Source organism: Nematolebias whitei, chromosome 16, assembly GCF_014905685.2.
Source record: "Nematolebias whitei isolate Nwh7 chromosome 16, NemWhi1, whole genome shotgun sequence".
NCBI lineage: Eukaryota > Metazoa > Chordata > Actinopteri > Cyprinodontiformes > Rivulidae > Nematolebias > Nematolebias whitei.
Window position 1 is genome coordinate 6,951,045 of NC_056513.1, and position 25,656 is coordinate 6,976,700.

Below are 25,656 nucleotides of genomic sequence, written 5' to 3' on the forward strand. Positions count from 1 at the left end.
TGACCGTTTTCATTCATTCTAACATTGAAAATATTGAACACTACCATTATCAGCTGCTAGATGGCACTCGAGGAATGTGGCATGCCATTGTGTCATGTAATAAGTAAAAGTGGCTATTAATGACACAATTGGCTTGCCATAGCCTGACACCTTCATCCAGCTACGGGATCATGCCTGGAGCAACCATCAAATTAGCTGCATTTCGTTGCGCCGCTCTGGTGAAATGCAGCTAATTTGACCATTGAAGTGCATTTATTAAGGAAAAGTTCAACTGAGACACACCTTTACTATAATGTCGAACAAACAAAAACTTGTTTTAGGTGCTTATCTTGTTAAATTTTGAAGAAATGCACAACATTCCTCCTTCCTGATTTCTTCCCTCTGTGCACTCCCGTAGCACATAGGCAGCAAATACTTTTGAAAATGCTGCTGATTTGACCGTTAAAGTGCATTTATTAAGGAAAAGTTCAACTGAGACACACCTTTACTATAATTGCAAGCAAACAAATAATTGTTTTTAAGTGTTAATCTTGTTAAAGTCCTCCCGTGCATGATCCCTCAACCGCCATTTGGCAGCCATTCGATTTTTGGCACAACCCCGGCCCACATTTCCGGGTTGTCAGCGGTGATGCGTCAGTGTTGACGCATATTAGATGCGACTTATACGATAAAGCGACGTTTTTTTTTTTTTTTTACACTTTTTTAGACGTTTGAACTGATGCGACTTATAAAGCGGTGCGACATCTACGGCGGAAAATACGATACTAGCTTTAATAACGTCAAGTTCTTCATGTCCAGTGTTTCAATTACCATTATACAAGGAGGGTGCCCCACCCAGTCAACAGAACTGAGCGCCCTGCCTTCCGAACCAAACTCCCCCCACCCCCGGGTCGACAACTGCCGACACTGATGCTGCGCTAAGCTAGCGGCACGTGATACAGATGCGCTAGCTAAAAAGCTACAGATGTAGCGCTCCGCTTCCCTCACGCTGAGCCAACCCCCCACCCCCGTTAGGCATATAAAGCAATGTGCCCAATCTCTAGTTTTATTCAGAGCCACAGCAATGCAGATGAACGCCTCGAATTAGAGGAGAGGGTATTGGGGTGGGTGGGGGTAATCACCTCCCCGCAACCTCGTATTAAGAACCTCGTGTGTTTCAGGCAGTACATCAACCAGTCACCAGTGTATGTGTGTGGTTAAGAGGGCCACTTGTTTTCTTTTAAATGTCTCATCACTTCCTGTGTGCACTCAGCAAACACACTCAGTGCATTAGCTGCAGACAGGAAAGTGTGTGTGTGTGTGTGTGTGTGTTAACCTTGTAAGGCCCATTTTTCCAACACATATTACATTATGGGGACCAACTGCTCATTATGGGGACCAAAGCCTGGGCCCCAAAAGAAGAAGTGTCTTTGGTGTGTCAGGGTTAGACCAAAGAAATGAATGAAAAATGAATGGAAGTCCATGCAAAGTCCCTGTGACGATGGAAATATGTGTGTGTGTGTTGTGGTTTAGTGATGCTGCCATTTCCAGGATGCTCACATTAGAACTCCTTTCTGAATTATTTGAATGAATAATGAATGTGTAGCCTGTGGAAATGCATTTTTGGTGCAGCATCGTGTCTGTTCTCACATCTTCATCTAAAAATCCCCCTCCTGTGCAGAACTAGTCTCATGTTTTAACATCACTATAAAGAGAAACGAGCTCCCAACAATTACACCGTGCCGTGTTATCCCCAGAGAAGGAGCAAACAGAAAGCTGTCGGTGTGATTTTCATGGTAATTTGCGAGATTACAATATGCTAATGTGATAATTACAGTGGATGTTTGGAATTAATCAGCTTTTGCTGGCAGTGTTGTTGTATTTACTGTCAGGATTATCGCGGCCCGCCGTGATGGGCTCACTTCAGCCTCAGAGAGGCGACGGTTCTTAGGTCGGCACGAAAGAGGAGCATCAGAGACGCTGCTTCGTTCATGATGAATGTCTCGGCAAGAGCGCTCTCCTCGTTAGGCCCTCGTAAGAGGAATTATGTTGTAACAAGACTGGCAAAGATCCAAGCGCGAAGCAACAATCACTCACGCCTGTGAGCGTTTCAAAGAGGAGTGAAAAATGCTTTGGACTGTAGAGGGGGAAAAAAAGATCCACTGTGTTACCCCTCTATTAGCTGAGACTATTCTTCTTTTTAATATCATTACTTATTCATGTGTGTGCATAGAGCTTTAAATACATAATGTAATGACTTCTGAGCCTCACTCCACTTTCTTCCACTGCTTGTACAGAGACTGTTAACCCTCAAAGCACCTTAAGGGACCAAACGTGAACGTTCTGCTTATTTGCTGCTTTTGATTCTCCACATATCAGTCAGTTTAAGACTCATTTCATGAAACTTGGGCAGGATTTGTTTCATTTATTTATTTTTTAATTCATGACCCCCTTCTATTGCAAGGTGTATAGAATAGGAGATCTGCACAAAGCATACACTCTTTACCCTCGGGCCCAGTTTGGTCCCATTATGACCACATATTTTTGATGCACCGTGATCCTGACATAATACAATATTTTTTTATGAATACCTAATAAATCTAAGCCTCTACCTCAAAATGAATAGAAAACAGGTTTTAGGTTGGAAGACACCCCCCCCCCCACCCCCACCCCGCCTTTTCCCCAAGCCCCAGGGGCAACAGACCTTCATTACATACTAGTAGTAGTTTACTTGCAAAATGCATGGAGGTAAAAAGATGAATGGTTCAAATGGTTATACTGTGTATTTTACTAAGGTTATGTACTCAGCATACTGTGTACTTTTACTAAGGTCATATACTCAGTATACTGTGTGCTTAAACTAAGGTCTTGTACATAGTATACTGCGTACTTTTCCTAAGGTCATGTACTTAGTACACTGTGTACTTTTACTAAGGTCATGTACACAATATACTGTGTACTTTTACTAAGGTCATGTACACACTATACTTTGTACTTTTACTAAGGTCATGTACACAATATACTGTGCACTTTTACTAAGGTCATGTACACACTGTACTGTGTACTTTTACTAAGGTCATGTACACACTGTACTGTGTACTTTTACTAAGGTCATGTACACACTGTACTGTGTACTTTTACTGAGGTCTGGAACACACTGTACTTTGTACTTTTATTAAGGTCATGTACACAGTATACTGTGTACTTTTACTGAGGTCATGTACACACTATACTGTGTACTTATACTAAGGTCATGTACACACTATATTATGCACTTATACCAAGGCCATGTACACAGCGTACTGTGTACTTTTACTAAGGTAATATACTCAGTATACTGTGTACTACTGTGTACTTTTACTAAGGTCATGTTCTTAGTATACTGTGTATTTTTACTAAGGTCATGTACACAGTATATTGTGTACTTTTACTAAGGTCATGTACACACTATACTGTGTACTTTTACTAAGGTCATGTATACAATATCCTGTGTTCTTTTACTAAGATCATCTACTTAGTATACTGTGTACTTTTAGTAAGGTCATGTACACAGTACACTGTGCACTTTTACGAAGGTCATGTAAACACGGTACTGTGTACTTTTACTAAGGTCATGTACACACTATACTGTGTACTTATACCAAGGTCATGTACACACTATACTGTGTACTTATACCAAGGTCATGTACATAGTATACTGTGTACTTTTACCAAGGTCATGTACACAGTATATTGTGTACTTTTACTAAGATCATGTACACACTATACAGTGTACTTTTACTAAGGTCAAGTACACAGTATACTGTGTACTTTTACTAAGGTCATGTACACAGTATACTGTGTACTTTTACTATGGTCATGAACTCAGTATAGTCCTTTTTACATAAAAAGCTCTCAAATGTGTCATATTGGTGTGTGTGTGTGTTTGTGGGGGGGGGGGGGGGTTGCATGGATTTTTCTGCTTTAATTCATTCATTTGGATACTGGTGTAACATGTTTACACAGGTGCATGTTTTGAATTAAATGAGTATTGCTGCCTAGATTTTTTTTGTAAACTTTGATGTTTGTTGCTTTTTATATAAAATTTATATAAATTCCCTTTTTTAGTTGCACAAGACAATAAGTCAAGGGATGGTGGCTTCCTTTCAGCCTGTGGATCATTTGCTTTGTTTATTTTCTCTGCTCAGTCTCTAATTGACTCAAATTTAGGTAGAATATTAATTTTTACAGAGTTTATTCTCACGCGCACAGTGTGAGGTGGAGATTACTGAAGAAAAATGTGATAATTTTCTTATTGTCCCCCATCTTGGAGCAAAGATGTGGAATTGGAAATGCCTTTAGTCCATCTTGAAAAATAAGTGAGGTACTGACTTCCTTTTTTCTATGTAGCTGCATCTAGGCATAAAAAAGACCTGTGCGAAAAATTGGGTTGCCACTTAAAAATCCAAGATGGCTGCCACCATATATGGCCATCCGTGTTGTGAGCTGCGTATCTTGGAGACAAAGGAATGTGTCAACTTCCATTTTGCTATGTGGTTACATATATATATTTACACTACAGGTATTTATATTTGTATACCAATCACCCCATTAATTTTAGAAAACTATGCTTGTTAGTCTTTGTATTGCTTCAAAGTATAGTTTCCTCAAATGATTGGGGTGGCTGAAGATTAATCTATGAGGGCCAAGGCCACCATTGGCCACCTCTTGGCTCCGCCATATTGAGCCTGGGGTGGATAATGTTCTCCACAGTGTAACTCCTGCTCACTTGGAATATCTTGCACCAAAAACATTAATGTTTACTTGTATGTTCACTTTCAGTCCAGAAAAACACTCATCTCAAAAACTATAAACACTCAGTATTCATCCTCAGTGATGGGGGGGGGACATCGGTAAACCGCTTGAGACGTTTATTTCAGGCTTTGGAACCTTTATGTTGCAGCAACGTTTAAACACATGAAGCTTTCCTCAGTTCAAAGTCATTCCTACAGTAAAAGATAAATTTATATCTTCAACAACAAAAAAAAAGTGTTCAAATTACGTTTTTCAAACCCTTATTTTTTACTTTTCGTGGTAAGATGAAGCCAAAGCTCCAACGACTTGCAGTGAGTACAACAGAGCAGGTTTGTGTAGGTGGGTACGTGGGTGCTAAAGCCGTCACCTGCTGCACATTTGTCCACAACGTTTGGACTTTGGATCGTTTGTTTTGAGCCTCCAAACGCCACCGATCATAATCATTTTATTCTTCTGTTTATCTGCTTTTTACATTCTAACTTTTCTGCTTTTGTTGTTTTACAGTTTCTCGTGAGTTTGTCGGATTAGACTCAAGTTTCTTTGTTGCTTTTAATTAAAGTCAAAATGACAAAAACCTTTCACACCTATAAGTTCTCACCTGTCATTTTTATCAAATTATTGAAATATTATTATTAAATTCATCATATAGTTATTTATATTCTTGGTTAATTTTACCATTAAAGGCAAGAAGTGATCGTGTCTGTGTTTGTCTGTTAGAGACATGTTTCATGAAGCACTTGATGCATTTTAATCAAACTTACAGGAAGTTAATCTGCAAGTGATGAACTTTTGGACTCAACCCAGTTCAAGATGGCGGCCACAGCAGATCACTGTCAGTCAGTTTTAAAATGGCTATAATTTAGTAGGTTTAACATTTAGTGAGCTAAACCTTGGCATGGTAGTAACTGAGATTCATTTACAGCACATGCTCGGAGTGCTAACAGATCTTACAAAGTTTGACAAAACAGCTATAACTCTTGTCTCTTCTCAGCGTAATCTCAGGCTAAATGAAAGGTGGCGGGTGATATGCATTTCTTCAAGGAATGGTAGACCTTTATTATAGATTTAATTATCTTAATTTTCTTTTACACCTGACTAAAGGCAGATTTATGATTATGATATAATCTCTGTACGTCTGTAAACTTTCTCTTGTCTGAATTCTGTTTAGGTCAAGATAATTTAACCAAACATTGTATACGTATACATCACAGCCAGAGTGTTACAAATGATTTTCATCACTCCAGCTCTAATGTCAAGGTCACAAATCAAAGTTCATACAAGGTCTTTGCTTGTCCAGGTCATCGCTATAGAGCTGTTATTGCTGTATAATAGTTTTTCGACAAGCGTAGCATGTGACGTGTGCGGTACTCTTACTCATCTTCTATGCTGGGGGTAAAAGTGTTTTGTCATGAAGCATAAATCAAAATAAAATACCTTGAATATATTGGGGGCTGTGATCAGTTCTACATCTGGGAAACTAAACAGCCACTGGCCAAAAGATGGGCCCAGCACAGAAGAGCAACATCATCAGGCCAGGACTCTGAGGTCTGCACTCCAGGCCAGCAGTCACTCTTTCAGGGAAGATGTTCACATCCTTGATAGAGAGGAACGATGGTTTGAGGGAGGAGTGAAGGAAGCCATCTTTGTGAAGAGAAGCTGTCCACCATTAAACGGGCCGAGGCCTCCATGTGCAACTCTCCCCCTCTTACTATGCTGTTATTGAATTCAATTCAGTTCAGTTTGTTTATATAGCGCCAAGTCACAACAGAAGTCAACTCAGGGCACTGAACAGAAGCATTCATATTATTGCTAGAATCAATCAGCCCTCTGTTGTTAGGCTGATGGTCCTCCTTGATCATGTGAACAGTTAGTTTTGGACGTCACCAGGTAACTGATTGATCCACTATGACAGAGGTTCCCAACACTGGTCCCTGAGGAACACCATCCTGCATGTTTTAGTTGTTTCCCTGCTCCAACACACCTGATTCAGTCATTTCATTCCTCATGTTCTACAGAAGCCTGTAAATCACCCTTTCATTAAAATCAGCTGTGTCGGAGCAGAGAAACAACTAAAACATGCAGGATGGTGTCCCTCAAGGACCAGGGTTGGGAACCCCTGCATTATGAGAAGGTGTAGCTTGTAAGACTGCGATTGTTGCAGCTCCTCAAACTGAAGAAGTCTGTTGGATAAAATACAAAACATTTCAACAAGAAGAATCCGTCCAGAGGACCTGACTCAACCTTGTTAGATGATCTACCTGGATTATTGAGCAGCATCGGGATAGCTTGAATATTGATTAAATCACGCTGTGTTTAAATAAGAGGTTTTAGAGATTGAAGCCAAACTTCCTGTTTGGCTGAGACGTTCTGCGTGGATTAATGCAACATATAAAAACGAGATGATGTCCCGTTGTTTCTTCAGGTTGCTGCCATCAATCCCAGCCACCCCCTTGCTCAGATGCCGCTCCCCCCTTCCATGAAGAACTGCATCCAGCTGGCTGCCTGTGAGGCCAACGAGCTGCTGCCCATGAACCCCGACCTCCCCGCCGACCTCTTCACCTCCTGCCTCACCACGCCCATCAAGATTGCTCTCCGATGGTAACGTCTCCTCGTTTCTTTTCTGTTTTCAGTCAAACTCATCGTCCTTCTGGGTGGGCCAGATTAAAAACGCGAGAGAATTCATGAAGTCGTGCTCTGAAAGACTCCGTCGATAAATGTCCTGATTTCATGCTGAAGTAATGAGGCAGTTTGCAATTTTTAAGTTTATATTTTAAAGAGTGTTTCCATTAGTGGGTCTCAGGAAGAGAAACATAAACGCACACTCTTTACAATAATGAGCGTTCAGAGTTAACAGGAGGACAAAAACTTTTCACCTGTTTTAGTTGCTGCAGCTGAAGCCTGAATCTTTCTGGGCTGTGACTAGTTGGAGACACCAAGCTGCAAGAAAAGAGTCAAAGAAGTGATTCTTCCAACACTTTTGTGTTTTACACAACATGCAATACATTGCAACCATGATCAGCAAAGTTATTAGTCTCTATTTAGTTTCATAGTGTCCTAATTATGTTTCCATCATGTCTCAATTTTATTGCAAATTATTCCTTTTATTATTCCCTGATCAGTCACATTTGGGTTTCATAGGTTGCCTAAATGTGACTAACTGGGCTGTGACTAGTTGGTGAACAGTATGACGTAGTCTGAAATCACCTGTAGTCTTAATTTTCTCTCAGAATAGACCCAGAGTTTGTCAGCTGCGTTTTCACTCCTGCACGAGAGCTTTCCTCTACCGGAAAACATCTGAGGCAAGGCATCTGAGTCCAGGTCTAAAACCCCCGCTGACGATGAGTTCTGGTTCAAACCTGCCTGTCTTCATTTCTAAAATGTACTTCAGAAGATTAAATCATAAATGTGGAGGCGGCTGGTGAGTTGGGACTAAAGCGAGCTGAGGTGGACAGCAAAATAACATGCACGGGTAAGAATTTGGCCTCGCTGGTCACAAACACTGTTCAGTCAGACTCCAGTTAAGTTATCTAGGGGAAACACTGGACTCCAATGTAATATGTGTGTATTTTTATGTAGTATTTATCAGTTTTTAGTCACCAGCTCTTCTCTAACTGACGGAGAATTGTTGCAAACTAATTGGAGACGCAACATTTTAAGAAAAATCTAAACATTTCTCTCAGAATCACATTAAATTGGTATTTATGACACTTTTGCAACGTATGTCACTGAAGAACACTTGACTTTCTTGCAAATCTTTTCATCAAATTTTTCTCACAAAAAGTCCTAATTGTGTCTCCATCATGTCTCAATTTAATCTCGTCTTTTGTCCTCAGCCACTCACAACTTGGTTTTATGGGTTAACAAACCCTCCCAGAGTTTCTCAAACTAAATTGAAATGCGTTCAAGACGGGCGTTAGACGCCAGCAACGACAGTCAGGCTATTATTGTGACTATTTTAAAAGAAAGTTAATTGTGCTACTCTTTTCAACTTGTTAAAATAATTACTGTGACACAACCGCAAGGGCCTTGCGGCTCACACGAGGAAATTAAGAACCCTTGTGAATGTTTTGAGACATTTTGGAAACTCCCTCATGAATGACTTTAAACCTTTGAATGCTTACATGTGTTACTTTTATGTTTATTTTATTAAATACCACTATATTTTTTAATTAAAAAAATAAACTGAACCAATGATTTTACTGTGACCCATCGGACTGGGCTTCATTGATCTTATTTTATTCCCAAAGCCCATTTATGTATCACGACTCGGACACTGGGTCGTGTTTTCTTCACAGTCAACGTTCCTTTTAGCTGCTGCTCAGTATTCAGCCGATGAGAAATATTGAGCTGCGATGAAACATGTAAACTGACATCATCTGCAGTGATGCTGGGTTGATGATCCCTGCCAAGAACGCCTCAGTAAAAATATAAATAAATAAAAAAAAGGTGAAAGATATTCAGGAGAAATGAGGCTCGGCTGATGCAGTGGCCTGATGTAAATTCATCTTTCAAAGCTCTCGACTGATGGAGCTTCGAGCTAAACTGCTGCAGCGACCCGGGTTGCATCAGACGCTCGGCTCTGTGCGTGGGCGTAGCTGGGGTGTAAGACGGTTGCATCAAGTCAAGTCGGCGCACACAGCTCATACAGTAGTAATAAAATCCCCTCTGAGGTTTTCACAGAGGCCTCATCGGGTCACAGTTTTTAGGAAGAACAATTCTACACCGTGTAAATGGAACATGAAGTTCTCCGAGATTGTTACAAAGCAACACGTATGTTGTGTTTTTCATGCTTTTTTTCTTGTCCTTCTTTCGGCTGCTCCTTCTTCAGGGGTCGCCACGACGAACTAACTTGCATGAAGACTTGATAATTGATTTTACACCGGATGCCCTTCCTGATGCAACCACAGACCACCGAGCTACCACAGCCTCTGTGTGGAGCAGAGAGCTGCTATCTAGGGGGCCTGGGGGAGCAGATGGTGGGGGTTAAGAGCCTTTCTCAAGGGCCCAGAGTGGGGCAAATGAGGGTGGAGGCAGATGTGTTTGCTTCACTTTTCCCACCCACATTTTGATGTTGTCGGTCCGGGGAGTTGAACCAGTGACCTTCTAATCACAGGCACACCTTCTCTAGCCTCTGCACCACCACTCCCCCTTCATGCTTATTTATCGAAGTCTGCTTTTATTTTGCGTATTTGTATGTTTTATTTGCTACTTTTAGATTTCAACCTGCGTTCTGCCACTTTTTGTGTTCTGTGAACCTTATGCTACTTCTCTAGCTTACAGCTACTGTTCTGCTCCTTTGAACTTTTGTCTGCGATTGAGCTGTTTTTAGCTACTGTTTTGCTAATGCTATTTTCTAGCTTCCACTCTGCTGCTTTAAACACTTAGCCATCATTTAGCTGTTTTTTGGTTCTACCTGGCAAGTAGAGTTGCAGTCGGTCCCAAAAAAATCTGACCTGACCCGACCCCAGCTCGTAGCCATCATTTTCGAACCCGACCCCATGAATTAACAGTAATTACAGGTCCGAACCAGACCCCCCCCCAACATTTTTAATTAAGCTTTGACTGTTTATATAGTTATTAATGGTCAATGAACGCGCACAGCTAGGTAAAGGGGCAAAATGTTGGAGCTGATGGGGTGTTTGTCCGTTCATGGCTGTTAAAGCACATTAAATCCCTGCATTCTGCATTATTCAGACACGGACCCTGCTCTGACATGTCTGATATTTTGGGATCTCACCTGTTGGTGTCGTCGGCCGCGAGTCCGCTGAGTTCAGCTGAATCTTTTTAAAATTACACCACCACCTTCTAAAGGAAAGAACAAAGATGTCCCGTTTGTATGAATGTTATTGTTTACGTTGACTGAACTTTTTTTTTTTTAACTTCTTTCAAGGCCGGTCAGTGCGTGGTCAAATGGCCGCGTGCGGCAGGTGATTCTGTGGCAAGCCATGTTGCCATATAATTGGATCATCAGCCACGCGCGTCTGCTGACGCAATAAAAAGCCCAACACCGGCCCGCACCTTAAGCACATTATTATGGCCCGGCCCTAATCCGGGTCGGGTTAGGCCGGGCTGGGCTCCGGGTTTTGGTTAGAAATGACAGCTCTACCGGGAAGCAAAACGTCTTTAAATACTGAGTAGAAGTTGTCGTTCTAATTTTACTTTTTTTTCCTACCATTATTCTACACGTAGCTTTTAGCTCACGGTTTCTCTAGTTCCATGTAGTGAGTGGGTTTTCAGGAGATAGATCCAGTGAAACGTTCGGTCTTTTTCATCCAGATTATAACAGATTTCTTGTCTGATGAAAACCAAAAAGCAGCTGATCACCTCATCTTTAATGCGCCTCACTTCCTGCCCTGATCCGGTCTCTATCTGCAGCCTTCAAAGTCCCTTTGGAGCCATAAATCAGAACCTGCCTGCACCTTTTTTCTTCTTCTTGTATTTTAATGACCGATTTCACTTTGCGGAAACTGAAAGTCATCGGGAGGATTTAACAAATTTTCAGCTCGGATTTAAAACTTTTTTTTTTTTTAAAGCGCCTAAGTGGGAGTGACTTGTTGCCTTCAGGGGGTGTCGTGCAGTTAGACAAATGTTTCTTTTCTGCCACAAACGTTCAGGAGTTTCGTTCATCTTCCTCTCCGCTGTAAATCCACATCCTGCCATGACCTTCAGCATAATGAGGTCTCACTTCTGGGCCATTAATATTGATCAGGTACCAGCGCTACAGTTCGCAGAACAAGTTGCTAAAAGCCTGCTGGTTGATATTAACGAAATTATTCCTTCATGCTAAAGAAATGTTTTTGCCTTCAGTAGAAAAAATGGGTCTGATCCTTCCTGTTAGAGACTATTTAGGTCTGGTTTCAGTGTTTGTTTAATTAAATGAACTAAACTGGTTGGTAATTAATCAGATGGAGTAGGAGTTAAAAAAACACTTTGTCTGGTATCTTATCGAAGTGAATTTAAACTTTAGGAACACGAGGACAGAAAAATGGAGTGGTTCTGACTTTTATACGCTCGTCGAAGGCGAGACGTATTATGATGAGGTCTTTTTGTGCGTGCGTAAACTTTCTTTTGCCCATAACTTCTGATCCACTCAAGACAATTTAACAAAACTTATAAATTTCTTCCACCACTAGACAGAGTGTAGCATATTCTTTTCATCACCCCAGCTCCAAGATAAAGGTCATAAATCAAGGTCAAACTTAAAAATGATCTATTTGCTTGTGCAGACCATAACTTCTGATTTTCTCGAGATCATTTAATGAAACATTACACACATCTGCATCATCACTAGATGGAGAATCTCATAAATATGTTGTCAAGGTCAACATTAAAACAATGTCTTTGCTTGACCAGACTTCTGATTGACTCCAGGTAATTTAATTAAACTTTAAACATACATCTACATCACCACTAGATGGAGAATCTCATAAATAAGTCATCACTCCAGTTCCAAGGTCAAAGTCACAAATCAAGATCAACATTAAAACATCTTTGCTTGTCCAGACCATAACTTCTGATTTTCTCAAGATAATTTAATGAAACCTTCCACACATTTGCATCATCACTAGATGGGGAATCTCATAAATATGTCATCAAGGTCACAAATCAAGATCAACATTAAAACATCTTTAATTGTCCAGACCATAACTTCTGATTGGCTCCAGGCAATTTAATAAAACTTTACCCACATCTGCATCACCACTAGATGGTGAATCTCATAAATACGTCATCACTCCAGCTCCAAGGTCAAGGTCATAAATCATGATCAACATTCAAATGTCTTTGCTTGTCCAGACCACATCTTCTGATTTTTTCAAGATAATTTAATGAAACATTACACACATATGCATAATCATCAGATGGAGAATCTCAAAAATATGTCTTCAAGGTCACAAATCAAGGCCAACATTAAAATGTCTTTGCTTGTCCACACCATAACTTCTGATTTTCTCAAGACAATTTAATAAACTTTACACCCATCTGCACATCACTAGATGGAGAATCTCAGAAATACATCATCACCCCAGCTCCAAGGTCAAGGTCACACAAATCAAGGTCAAGCATACAGTGTTTCTCTAGATCAGTTCTGTGTTGCCCACCTGCTAGCTTGTCGCTACTTTGCTGCCAGTTTTTATTGACGTTGTGTGTATGTGGGGGGGTGACGTCTGTAGCATATTTGCTAGCGCATTAGTGTTGCGCCCCTTACTACATCAATACCGACAGTTGTCGACGGGGGGTGGGAGTTTGGTAAGCTGGGAACTCGGTTCTGATGGGGCGGGGCACCCTGCTTATATAATGGTAGGGGAGACACTGTTATATAATGTCTTTGCTATGTATTGCTGTATAAAAGTTTGTCGATGGGTGCATAATGTTCTCAATGCAGTACTTTTGTTTAACACAGTTTTAATGGTAATCAGCCTACTGCTAAACTACTGGGATTTTGAGCCTCGACCATCTCTAAGATTTACAGAGACTCATCAGGCCAAGAAACATTTTCCAGTCTCTGATTATCCAATACTGGTGAGCCCGTGTTCTTACCTGGCCGGAGTGTCATCTGTTGTGGTCTTCAGCTGTTGTAGCCCCTCTGCTTCAAAGTGGTACACGTTCAGAGATGGTTTTCTGCAGGCCTTGGTTGGAACGAGTGGTTGTTTGGGTCCTGGTGCTCTTCTTTTATCTCCAACCAGTTTGACCATTCTCCTCCCACATCAACAAGACACAGGATGTTTTCTCTTTTTCAGACCACTCTCTGTACAGATGGTTATGCGTGAAAACTCTAGTAGATCAAGAGTTTCTGAAATCGTCAGACCAACGACCATGCTTCATCCAAAGTCACTTAAATCTCCTTTCTTCCTTGTTCTGGTGCTCGGGTGTAACTTCAGCAAGTCCACCTGTGATTGGCTCATCAGCCGTTTGTGTAAACACTTTTAACGATTAATAAAGTGGATGTTTGGTAAGACACAATGAGAGGAATCCTCCAGATGAATCATTCAAGGCCTGGTTTGATCCAGTCTGCAGTTTACACTCAGATGTAGAGCTATAGCGTCAAAAAATACCGCAGCTCCGTCCTTCATCACCTTCTGTCCTTATTATTCTTTTGTGTTCTCCGTCTCGCCTGTTTACTTTTTATTCATCTTTTAAAATAAAGACACGATGAGCTCTCCCCTTAATCTCACGCAGCCTCGGGGTGAGATGGGATGGGAAGATGAGGAGGGGTTGGGCTGCAGCGGTACATCGGGGTTGGAGTGGGTGGATGGGGGGACGTACTGATGTGCTGGCTTACCTTGACTTTAAAACTTTAATGAGATGCATTGAGGGATAGATGATGGGGTTTACACAGAGAGAGTGAGTCGGGGAGTGCTGAGCGGGGTGGAGGTGGGGCTGTGTGTACCTTTCATCGCTCAGCTGAGCAGAAAATCATTTCTGATGGAGCGCCATCTTCAAGGGATTTCCCTGCTTCTGCTGCAACGGGTGGAGGGGGGATGGATGTGTGCATTTGAAAATAAAGATGGGGGAGCGGGAAGGTGCAGTGGAGAATCAGTGGAGATGTAGAGGTCAGGTTGCAGCATCCAACATCTGCAGGGTGCTTGTAGGGGCGTTCATGTAGGAAAGACACTGATGGATCATGTGCAGTACATATAACCTCACTGTAAATGTTCTGCTTATTTTTGTAAACTCTACATCCTGATCCAGGGTAAGTGGGCCGGGATAAATGGATTAATTGATGCAGATGTAGCTCCTTGTAAACCGCCGGGTTTTGCGACCTGAACCCTACTCGCCTCCACCTTTGATGACCCCCTCCCACTAGGTTGTTGACGGGACAGAAACTTGTTTTCATTTGTCAGAGATGCGCCCACGCTCAGCTGCTCCAAAGCCTCATGGTCAGGCCAACAAGCTAGTGTTCCTTCATTGTACATTAATGAAGGAGAACATAAATTGCTTCCCTCACAGGCAGTTTGCCAACATCATTATCAGTGTAGGATTTCATTTTTCTTTTGCTCCGAGGCTCTAAACTCATATTGGATTACAATAAACACACATCCTTGTTCCCAGGATTCATTCTTCCTCACTGTGTGTTGTGTTTTCAGTAAATGTTACAAGATAATGACCAAAGAGCAACAAACACAACTACCTTTAATTGTTTAGGAGTTAGATTTAGAACTGCCTGTCAGATTTCACCTTGTTAATTTTCTCAAATTCAGCACACATAGCTCCATCTAACCCCTGCCTCTGGGATACAGTTTCTCTGCATGAATGTGAATATTAATGCAACACTTCCAGGCATCACATAGATGATGTTGCTGGAGTCGTCTCAACGTGTTGGAGCTTCGTCTTTTGCTGCCGCTGCACATTTTCTGATAGATCACGTTGACTTCAAGTAAGCTCTCATTATCTCCGTTTTCTGTAAACATTGTTTTGAGCCTGAACATCAGGAATGCAGATGAGATTTAACTGGAAATGCAGCAGCTCTGGAGCACACATCCGCGCATCACAAAGCAGCCTCATTATGTTCATCGAGAACAATTGCCCCGTTTCCTTCTTTTTTCTCTGCGTCTGTGGGAGAAACGGGGGAAATTAAACTTTCACGTAAGCGCACACACCACTTTAATTTTATTCTGGAGCCTTGGCTTTAATAACAGAAATGTAAATTACTTATAAAAATGTTGACACATTCATCATCTCCCTCGTCTCCTGGTGTGGGGTGAACTAGAGAGAAAATCCGTTACGTAACGCTGCATATGCTTTCGCTTACAACTTTTTCTCGAGTCCCCTGCGGAGTTGAAGAGAGGAGCAGGTTTTTACCTCCAAAAATCTGAACACACATACTGATGACAGAGGATGAGAGCGCGAGGCCACGGTTCAAAGGCTGAAGTGTTTGTTGCACTCATATCTTTAGTGGAAGTTCAGAAATATATTCTGTTGCACTTGTCGAAAGGCGGGACGTATTGTTATAGTGTCAGTCTGTTTGAACGTTAACGTTCTCTGGTCCCGCCCATAACTTCTGATTTGCTCAAGATAATTTAAAGAAACCTCAAACACATATGCATCATCACTAGATATAGTGTTGTGTACACTTTTCATTACGCCAGCTTCAAGGTCGTGGTCACAAATCAAGGTCAACAGTAAAACGAGGCCTTTGCTTGTCCCGCCCATAAGTTCTGATCCACTCAGGATCATTAACAAAATTTGATATACTTTTATACAACCACTAGGCTTCATGGTACATAATCTTTTCATCACCCCAGCTTTAAGGTCAAGGTCACAAATCAAGGTCAAAAGTAATACAAGGTCTTTGCTGGCCTGGGCCAATATTATTGATTGCCTTGTCAGCAGGTGTATGCTGAAATGTGCCATATGCGGTACTCGTGGATTATAGTTTGCTAATGATGATAAATATGTTAAATAAATGGTAAATGGACTGTACTTATATAGTGCCTTTCTATCTTATCAAGATACTCGAAGCACTTTACAATCTGTGCCTCATTTACCCATTCTTACAGCACTCTACTAGATCTATACCAAGAATAATCAGTGCTTTATCACATTCATACACTGATGGGACACACATCGGAGGTAATGAGGGGGTTCATTGCCTTGCCCAGGGACACTTGGGCATGTGACTGCTGGTGGAATCGAACCACCCCCCCAACTCTTGCATTGGAGGACAATTGCTCTAACCACTCAGCCACAGTCGCCCCAAATATGATGTACACAATTTTCTCCTTTCTTTATGTTACAGCCTTCTCAGTTAGGTTTCTGTAACACTAAAGCATTGGCATCAGAAGCATTTGTAATGTGTCTGTGTGTGTGTGTGTGTGTGTGTGTGTGTGGGGTGGGGGGGTTACACTGTTTGATTAGGGTCTGGTGGTCTTCCCCCCCCCCCCAAATTTTGAATAAAGTAGATGCCATTGCTTTCATTCTGGTGTATTTTAACAGGTTGTTAAACATCTACGTTTACCTGCACAAGTAACACTTGATTCAATAACTATTTTAGAGTTTATGGCACAGCAAGAAGTAGCCTGACCAACAGTTCTCCTTGTGTAAATAGAGTACGCGCCACTTCTCTCACACATTTTAACACCCCCCCCCACGGTCGACAACTTCTGGCACTAACGTAGCGCTAAGCTAGCGGCGCTCAATACAGACACGCAAGCTAAGATGCTTCAGACGTAGTGCTCTGCTTCTCTCTCACATCCTAAACAACTGCCGCACTAACGAAGTGCTAAGTAAGCATGCAACACAGAGGTGTCTACCCCTCCTCCCCCCGTTCCGTCAACAAAAAATCTCTCAGAGATGAGCGCCATGCTAAGGCAGGTGACTTAAAAGAAACACTGCATGCGGTGTGGTGAGTTCGTAACCTGGAAAACCCGGAGTGGACTTTTAGTGTTTTGATTGTTTTCCTAATAATCAAATGGAATGGATTTGTTCATGAAGAAATAGAAACGGCGTTGGGTGAACTAATATTTCATGGTAAATGTGGGGTGGTCCAAATTAACTTTTTTTTTTTTTTTTTTTTTTGGGGGGGGGGCGACACACTTCCCCGTCATATATAATTGATGCAATGTCTATGCACTAGAGTGTTGCAATTTCACAACATCTATGTGAACTGATCAAATCTAGGTCATAAATGGCCAAGAATTTGTGCAAACGTGTTGGTCATTGCAATTCCAAGTGAAAAGTTGTTCGTTATTTTGCAAATTTATCCGAGTTTTGTCATGTCAGGAGTTGTGCTTCCCCATCAAGCTGCGTTTTCCAGTCTATGTGTAGTAGATAGTAGATATTCTCCTGCTGCATCGGGCACAAATGGACAAAATAATTCAAGACTTCTAATTTTCTTTAAAAAAAAATTTAAACGCTGTTCAGACAGTAGAGGTTCAGACGGAACGGATCGAGGAAGGTGAGAAAACAAATATTGACAGGGGGAACACAACTCCAGATAACAAGTCTGCAGTCCTTATTTTATTTTTACCCCATTGCTTATTCTTGTATGAGTTCAAGCAAGAGTTACAAAAAAATTAAAAAAAAGAAGTTAGTGGATTCAAGCTCAGGTTGCATCAGGAAGGGCATTCAGTGTAAAACATTTGCCAAATCTTTAATGACCCAACAGTAGCTTTGGAAATAGAGTTTTAATTATAAAATTTGATTAAAAAAAAGTCAAAGACACTTAAAAGTTAGATGGATTTTTAGAAATCTTATCTATATTGTGGGTCAGAGACCCAGGAGAAGAGGTGTGAGAACACCTGACTGCCCATCCAGCACATATAGGTCTGATAGCAGCCGATGTCTTGGGACGAGGAGGCTGATTGAAGGAGTAATGAACTGTAGGAGACAGTCGGCTCAGCAGGGACCAGAGGAGACGCTCTGTTCCTCCCCCTTGTCCCTCCCTGGGAGCAGTATTGTAGTTCCCTCACATCTCCTTCCCTCAAAGTTTAATATGTACATGTTCACTTTCTCGTCTCTCCACTCAGCGCCCACACATTTACTCTGCCTCATTCAAGAGTTCAAATTAACTTTGGCCACTTTTACTCTCTGTTGGTAATAATCCCTCATCATCAGCCTCTTTGTGCTTCACTCATGTCATGTGTTTGTAATCTGTTCAACTGTCTGCAGTTATGATGCACTGATACAGCAGCCACGTGGAAAACTGTCCTAAAAAAGAAGGCCAGCAGGTTTTCATATGCCCATTGAGGGCGGATGTTATAGGAGGCCATAACTTCTGATCTTCTAATGAAACTTGGTACACTTGCACCACCACTAGACAGCATGTTGCATAAATTTTCATTTAGAATTTTCTATATTTCTTCATAAATATGACCTAAAACATCATCAGATTTTCACACAAGTACTAAAAGTATATAAAGACAACCCAGTTGAACAAATAAGACACAAATATTATACTTGGTCATTTATTTATTGAGGAAAATGATTCATTAATTTTTTGTGTGTGGCAAAATCTAGATGTAAGAAACGTCACTATCGTAAATAGGGTTGCCGCATCAAAATCCAAAATGGCCACCGCCATTTATTTATATATATGTAAACCATCCACCCTTATCATTTGAGGGAACTATGCTTTCTAGTTTTTATATTGCTTAACAATATAGTTTCCTCAAGTGATTGGGATGGACGAAGATTAATTAATGGGGGGCCAAGGCCACCACTGGCCACCCCCTGGCTCCACCATTGCACCCGGTGGTGGATAAAATTGCTCCCTTCACTCACCAGGATCTGTCACTATACGCTGCCTCAGACCAGCAAAGAACAAACAAAACAAACTCCCTCTTCTTCTCCACTGTGTAACCACCCACGTGAATACAGTCGTCCCTCGCTACTTCGCGATTCGTTTTTCGTGGACTCGCTTTATCGCGGTTTTTCAAAATAAGATTGGACATGACACACAATTGGCTGATTGATAGATGAGCAACACGATCAGCGTGGAATTTATATTTTAAAATGAATTATTTTAAATTATTTACCACCTGCTGCACCTTTGTGCAGCCCACACTGCAGGAGAAGCAGTTCTGCAGCTCCTCCTCCCTCCCTCCTTCCTCCTCTGTGATCTCCGTTGAGCTGCAGAGAAGTGGGCGTGGCCTAGAGCGCAAAGGGCAGCCATGGCACAGAGGAGGCAGGGAGCTGACATCATGACATTCTGTGCTCTTTTCGAGTGTTTAGAGTTTAGAAACATTGTTTAGATTATTGCAAGAGTGTGGGAAGAGTTTAAAACACCTTTATTTTTATATATATGTATATATACAGTATATATGCTAAAATAAACTACTACTTGTACTACTGTATTTTTTTGCCCTATAAGTCAGTTTTTTGCATAATTTGCATGCCCTGCGACTTATTCGCCGAAGTGACATATTTATGGATTTGTTCTGATATTTATAAACCAATTTTTGGCTGAGATATGACCATTTTCATTAATTCTGACTGAAAATATTGAACACTACCATTTTCAGCCGCTAGATGGCACTCGAGTATTATGGCATGCCGTTGTATCATGTAATAGGTAAAAGTAGGTGTTAATGACACAATCGGCTTGCCATAGCCTGCCACCGTCGTCTGCCTGGAGCAACTTCATTTCGCTGCGCCACCCCAGCGAAATGCAGCTAAGTTGACCATTGAAGTGCATTTATTAAGTAAAATTTCAACTGAGACACACATTTACTATAAAGTCGAGCAAACAAAAGGTAGTTATCGTTTAAATTTCAAAGAAATGCACAGCGAGTCCTCCCATGCATGCGCCTACTTCCGCATATCGGTTTTTGAAATTTGACCGTCAAAGTGCGTTTATGAAGGAAACGGTAGACTGAGACGCACCTTTGCTATAATTTTGAGCAATCAAATAATAGTTTTTAAGTGTTAATCTTGTTAAATTCTTGTTAAAGTCATCCCGTGCACGCCTCCGCGGCCGCCATTTGGCAACCAATCGATTTTTGGCACAACACATGACCGGTTTGTCAGCGGTGATGCATAATAGCTGCGGCGTGTTTATGGATTTTTCCACTTTTGGGCATATTTAGACAGATGCGACTTATAGGGCGGTGCGACGAGTACGGCGGATTTCACTTATCACGGCGCTTCAGGGTACGAATCCCCCATGATAAACGAGGGACTACTGTATCTTGAACCAAAAACTTTAAGGTTTACTTGCATTCTTTGTTTAATTCCAGTCCAGAAAAACACTCATCTCTAACACTTCAACCATTCATTGTTCAAATCCTTGATTGTTGGGGGATATTGGTTTACTGCTCGTTATAATTTGACTTGTTGGGGAAATAATTCATGACCTGAATCACATTTTCAATCAGCAGTTTGGTCAAATTAACATTTAAAGACTCTGTTGGTGTAGTTTATTCTAAAAGAGCCAAATGATTTTCTGGATGTGATTTCCTTTATTTAATCTTTCCTGCAACTGATCTGTGTACAACACACACACACACACAGCTGTTGTCCTCCAGGTGTGTGATGCCTCACGTCGAGTCGACCCGTTGGACTGTCAGGACTCCAAGCAGCCGCCTGCTGTGACTTACAGCTGGCCGGCCTGTCAGAACTAACCACGGATAGTAAACAATAATCCCCCTGGCAGGCGTTTCAGAAATATGAGTCTGTGTTTCCCACCTCCTGCCCCCTCCTCTCACACCATAACTCACCCAAAATACACTTGTGCTCGTCGGTGCTCGGTGGTTGTAATCACTGCAGCTCTCATTTTTCATTCAAGCGTTTTATTTATCGATTGTCTCTCCTGCGGGTCGTAAATTTGGTCTTTTAGAGGCCAAACGCTTGGACGCAGGTTCTTGTTTTCTCTTTAACCCCCGTCAGTAACGCATTCCGTCTGTTTCCAGGTTCTGCATGCAGAAGAGCGCCAAGCTGGTGCCGGGGGTGACGTTGGACCTCATTGAGAAGTAAGTAGTTCTGTCTCCGTCTGTCAGGCCTCCTATTATCCAGTTTCCTGTCTCTCTGCTCTCAGAGTCGTTTCCCATCCAGCAGATGTATTTCCCTGCCTTCGTCTGCCTTCACCTCCAAAGTGGCAGCAGTTTGGCAAATTTAAAGCTTCACGTTTGCAAAAAATAAAAATAAACCTGCGGGCGCAGAGCGTGGAGTTCCTCTCGGATTGATACCAGCTCTCAGTGAGGATGTCATATCCAAAGTTTAGTAGTTTCATAAGTGGGTACCCCCTCCTCCCCCCCTCTACCCCCTTTTGCTTGAGGGGGAGGATAAAATGATGCTCATAAACTAAGTTGGTTGACTGGATTTTTGAAAGCGTGAATAACTTTTCAGTCGTCTTGATGGAGCGCGCCCGGAGGAGGCGAAGCTGAAGAGCGTCTCTGCAGTCTCTTAATGATGTGTTGTTTTGTCACAGCGTGTTTGCTAAAGGTGAATAATAACTTGTTTTTACACGCTCAGACCGTCACGTCAGTCTGCCACCGACCACCGAGGACGAATTCAGAGTTCATGCACTCAGTCAAATCACAAAAACAACTCGTTAAATCAACACTTTAGTTTTATGGCTTTCTGTTCAAACATGTTGTTCTAGTTTAATCACCATTGTTTACTTTGACAGCACATTTATTTTAGTCATCAGAAGCCAACAGGTCAGCTGACAGGCTGTGGGATTTCTGCAACCTTTGATCACGAGCACTTCCTGGAAGCTGATTGGCTGCTTGACGATTTTCAAAGCCACAACGTCCGCAGACTTTCTCATGAGCTTGTCACATACAGTAGTGTCAAATAAATTTCCGTAAAACTATTCTCTTGTTTAAGTCTCGAGTCCACCGTTATTACAGAAAGTCATCGAAGAGAAGCTGCTCTTTGAAGTTTTAGTCGTTGTCGGGATTAAAGGTTGGCAGAAACAGTGACTATATTTTGTCAATAAAAAAAAAAACAGCAGTCGCCTTAAACTTCAGCTTTCCAAAGCAGAGTTTCATGTTTTTGTATAAACCATCTCATCGTTCAATGAAATTATCAATAAAAACTCTCGACTTTGAAAGAGCAAGATTCCCTCTAAAACACTTAGTGTAGATCACGCAATATTTACAATATTAATAAATGAAACACACATTTAACAGTTTTTTTATTATCCTTTATAAGTTTTTTCTTTTTTATTCGGTTTTTCTCAGATCTTTTGAGTTTTTTATTTAATTTTTTCATCTTATTCCCCACTCTCCCAGTAGATGATGAGGATTATGCAGGGAATACCCAAGTACCGCTGCTGACGAACAAATCCCAAAGCCAGGATGGAAACTCATCTTTGAAGAATGAAACCACAGTTTTACTTCCTTTTTTCCTGATTCTTTCTCTTCTCGACATCATTCGGTGGCTCCGACGACAGTTTTTGGCGTCTCCGTTCGTTTTATCTTTCGTCATTCATCTCTCCAGAGTTGCTCTGTGGACGATGGGAACAAAAACCTTTGACCTGCTTCTTTGTAAGGAGAGCTTTAGCTCCTCCAAACGTTACATTAGCTTACGTCGGGGTGAACAAAATATACATTTTTTGTACCCCGTCACAGAAAAAATAAAATGGAACCCCGCCCTCTGTCTGTGCATGTTGTGAGCATTACATATTGAAAGATAAGTGAGGCGCCAACTTCAGTTTTGTTGTGTGGCTACATCTAGACGTAAGGTAAAACTGGGTTGCCATGTCAAAATCCAAGTTGGCTGCCACAATATATTTATGTAAATATGAACCTTGTGAGCCGGATAACAAATAATAAGCATGCGCTGTTTTCCATTTTGCTGCGCGGCTGCATCTTGGTGTAGAAAAGGTCACTATCAAAGGTTTTTCTTCGTTCGGCTGCTCCCTTCTTCAGGGGTCGCCACAGTGAACTACTTCGCATGAAGATTTGGCATTTTATTTTCACGCCGGATGCCCTTCTTGACACAACCACAGACCGCCGAGCTGCCACAGCCCTCTGCGTGGAGCAGAGAGCTGCTTTCTAAGGCACCTGGGGAGCAGATGGTGGGGGTTAAGGGCATTGCTCAAGGGCTCAGAGTGGGGCAAAATGAGGGTGGAGGCAGATTTGGGTGCTTCACCTATCCCACCCACATTTGATGTTGTCTGTTTGGGGAGTTGGACTGTCGACCTTCTGATCACAGGCCCACCTTTTCTAACCGATGCGCCACCTTTCTTTTACTATCAAAAATTGGCTTTGCCATGTCAAAATCCAATATGGCCACCATCATATTTATATGTAAACTAGCCACCCCAATCATTTGAGGAAACTATGATTTCTATTTTTATTTTTATTTTTTATTTTTTTTGCTTTAAAGTATAGTTTCCTCAAATGATTTGGGGTGGCCGAAGATTAGGTTTAGGTAGCCAAGGCCACCATTTGCCACCCCCTGGTTCTGCCACTGTGCTTTGTGGTGGGCAAAATTGCTCCCTCCACTCGTCAGGAACTGTCACTGCGCTGCCTTTTTTATTTTATTTATGTTTTCATTCAAGTTTATTTGAACAAGGACAGCACAATAAATAATGTTACATGTTAAAAACGAAGCAACCGTTGTTTTGTTCAAAGGTTTTCCAGCCACAGGCTAATTTGCAAACCCAGTCCTTGGAGCAGTAAATCTAAAACCTGCCTGTTCTTCTCCACAGTGCAACTCTGACTCATTTCAATATCTTACATCAAAAACATTAAGGTTTATTACATCTTTAAAAATACAAACATTCATTCAAATCCTTCAGCGATCTGCATACTGCTTACTAAAAATAATGAAGGATCCCCTTGTAGTTTTGGTAGTCGTGCCAGATTACAATAAAATTCAGATCGGATTCTATGAATCGGAAGATCTGGATTTTAAATTTTCCTCAGAATAAAAAGTCCAAACTGGAGGGTGAACCGATTAGACAGAGATTGTTCGGCTGCTTTTAACAGGCCAAGTATGAAACTGGAGGTCAGGAAGGTTGAATAAAAATCTGCCTGCAAGAAATCATAAACAGGTATGCATCACTGCAGTACCCTGCAACACATAAAGAATCATTAAAAATATATGCTTTAGGTGTATAAACATCAAATTCATGTTCAGCAATAATGTGTTAGAAATTATTTTACCCATTTCGTGGTGATGGTTTACTAACCTGTCAGTTTTGATGTCTCAGCAGCCCTGAACATTTTTTAAACAACCTTTTTTTTTTTTAATTTATTACAAAAACATTGAGAGCTGAAGAGCTGTTTTGGTTCATGGCGTGTCTTCGGTGTCGGACAGAAGGCTAAATGTTGAGTCAGCTGATGTCCGTGCCACTTAAATAATGGATAGCCTCAGAGCTCATAAAAGAAAAATGGAAGTAAACCCATCTCACCTCTCAGCTCCGTGGAGCCGGGCCAGCGTTCTGACTCAAGTCTAAAACAGGAGACAGGTCCGCCCTTTACTTTTTAACTTTTAACTTTGCTAAGAATCATTCGGCTAGTTGCTTTTATCTCTTCTTCCACAAACTTTCCACATTAGAGAATTTCTTTTGTACTAATAAAAGTTATGACCATAAAACAAACACGTCGTACAGCAATGATCATCAACTGGTGGCTCCTGGTCAGCATGTGGCTGAAGAATGTAACCGATCTGGTCTGAGAAACATTAAACTATTAAATTCTGTACACGGGAATGCTGTTAGCCATGCTAAGAAAGATTTACTCAAAGAAGCAATGAGGTGAAGACATCAATGGACGTTTGATGAGCAGCTAAAAGTGTCAATGCTACCCGAGTCCTGTTAAATGAGAATTTAGCAGAGTTTCTAAAATGACAAAAGACGATAAAAGCTCCACCGGTTGGTGCTCAGCTTATGCAATACATTTAAACGCCTGAAGCTAACAACATTAGCATCGGTGAGTTTAGCTGTGCTTAGCACAGGTGTCAGCCACTGTTCAGAAGTTGTTTTATCATTAAAACACAATAAAAATGTGTTTACTGTTGAAATACTCTTTAAATTTATGTCTTAATACATCTTTAAAGTAAAGCACAATGTCCAATCAAGATGTATTTTCTTAATTTAAGATGTTTAAGTGAAAAGATAGCTGTTGTAATTTTGAGCGTTGTATTTTTCAACATATTGTTTTGAGTAATATGGTAATTATCTGATCAAACGTAAGAAAATGGCATCTATAAGAAATTTTATTGTCATAGCAATCATTGTAATGCCCACTTTGATCTGCACTAATGTATTAGAGTTGGTGGTTTTATTAATTATCCATAACGAGCATAAAAATTAGTAAAACGGCTTCATTTCTCCCAGTTTAAAGTATTTTATTGTTCCATTCTTCTTCTCCTTCTTTCGGCTGCTCCCTTCTTCAGTGGTCACCACAGCGAACTAAGTCGCATGAAGACTGGCGATTGTTTTTTCGCCGGATGTTCCTCCTGACGCAACCACAGACCACCGAGCTACCAGAG

General features: G+C 41.3%; 1 protein-coding gene across 2 annotated transcripts in view; it reads left to right on the top strand.

Moving 5' to 3' along the window:
- The window catches only part of rptor (regulatory associated protein of MTOR, complex 1), a 196,939-nt gene that overhangs the window by 66,714 nt on the left and 104,569 nt on the right, over nt 1-25,656 (top strand). For both annotated transcript variants that reach the window (XM_037689604.1, XM_037689605.1), the window contains exons 6-7: nt 7,196-7,371; nt 21,120-21,179. In XM_037689604.1, coding sequence (XP_037545532.1) covers nt 7,196-7,371; nt 21,120-21,179 — 236 coding nt within the window. The remainder of the gene's footprint in view (nt 1-7,195; nt 7,372-21,119; nt 21,180-25,656) is intronic.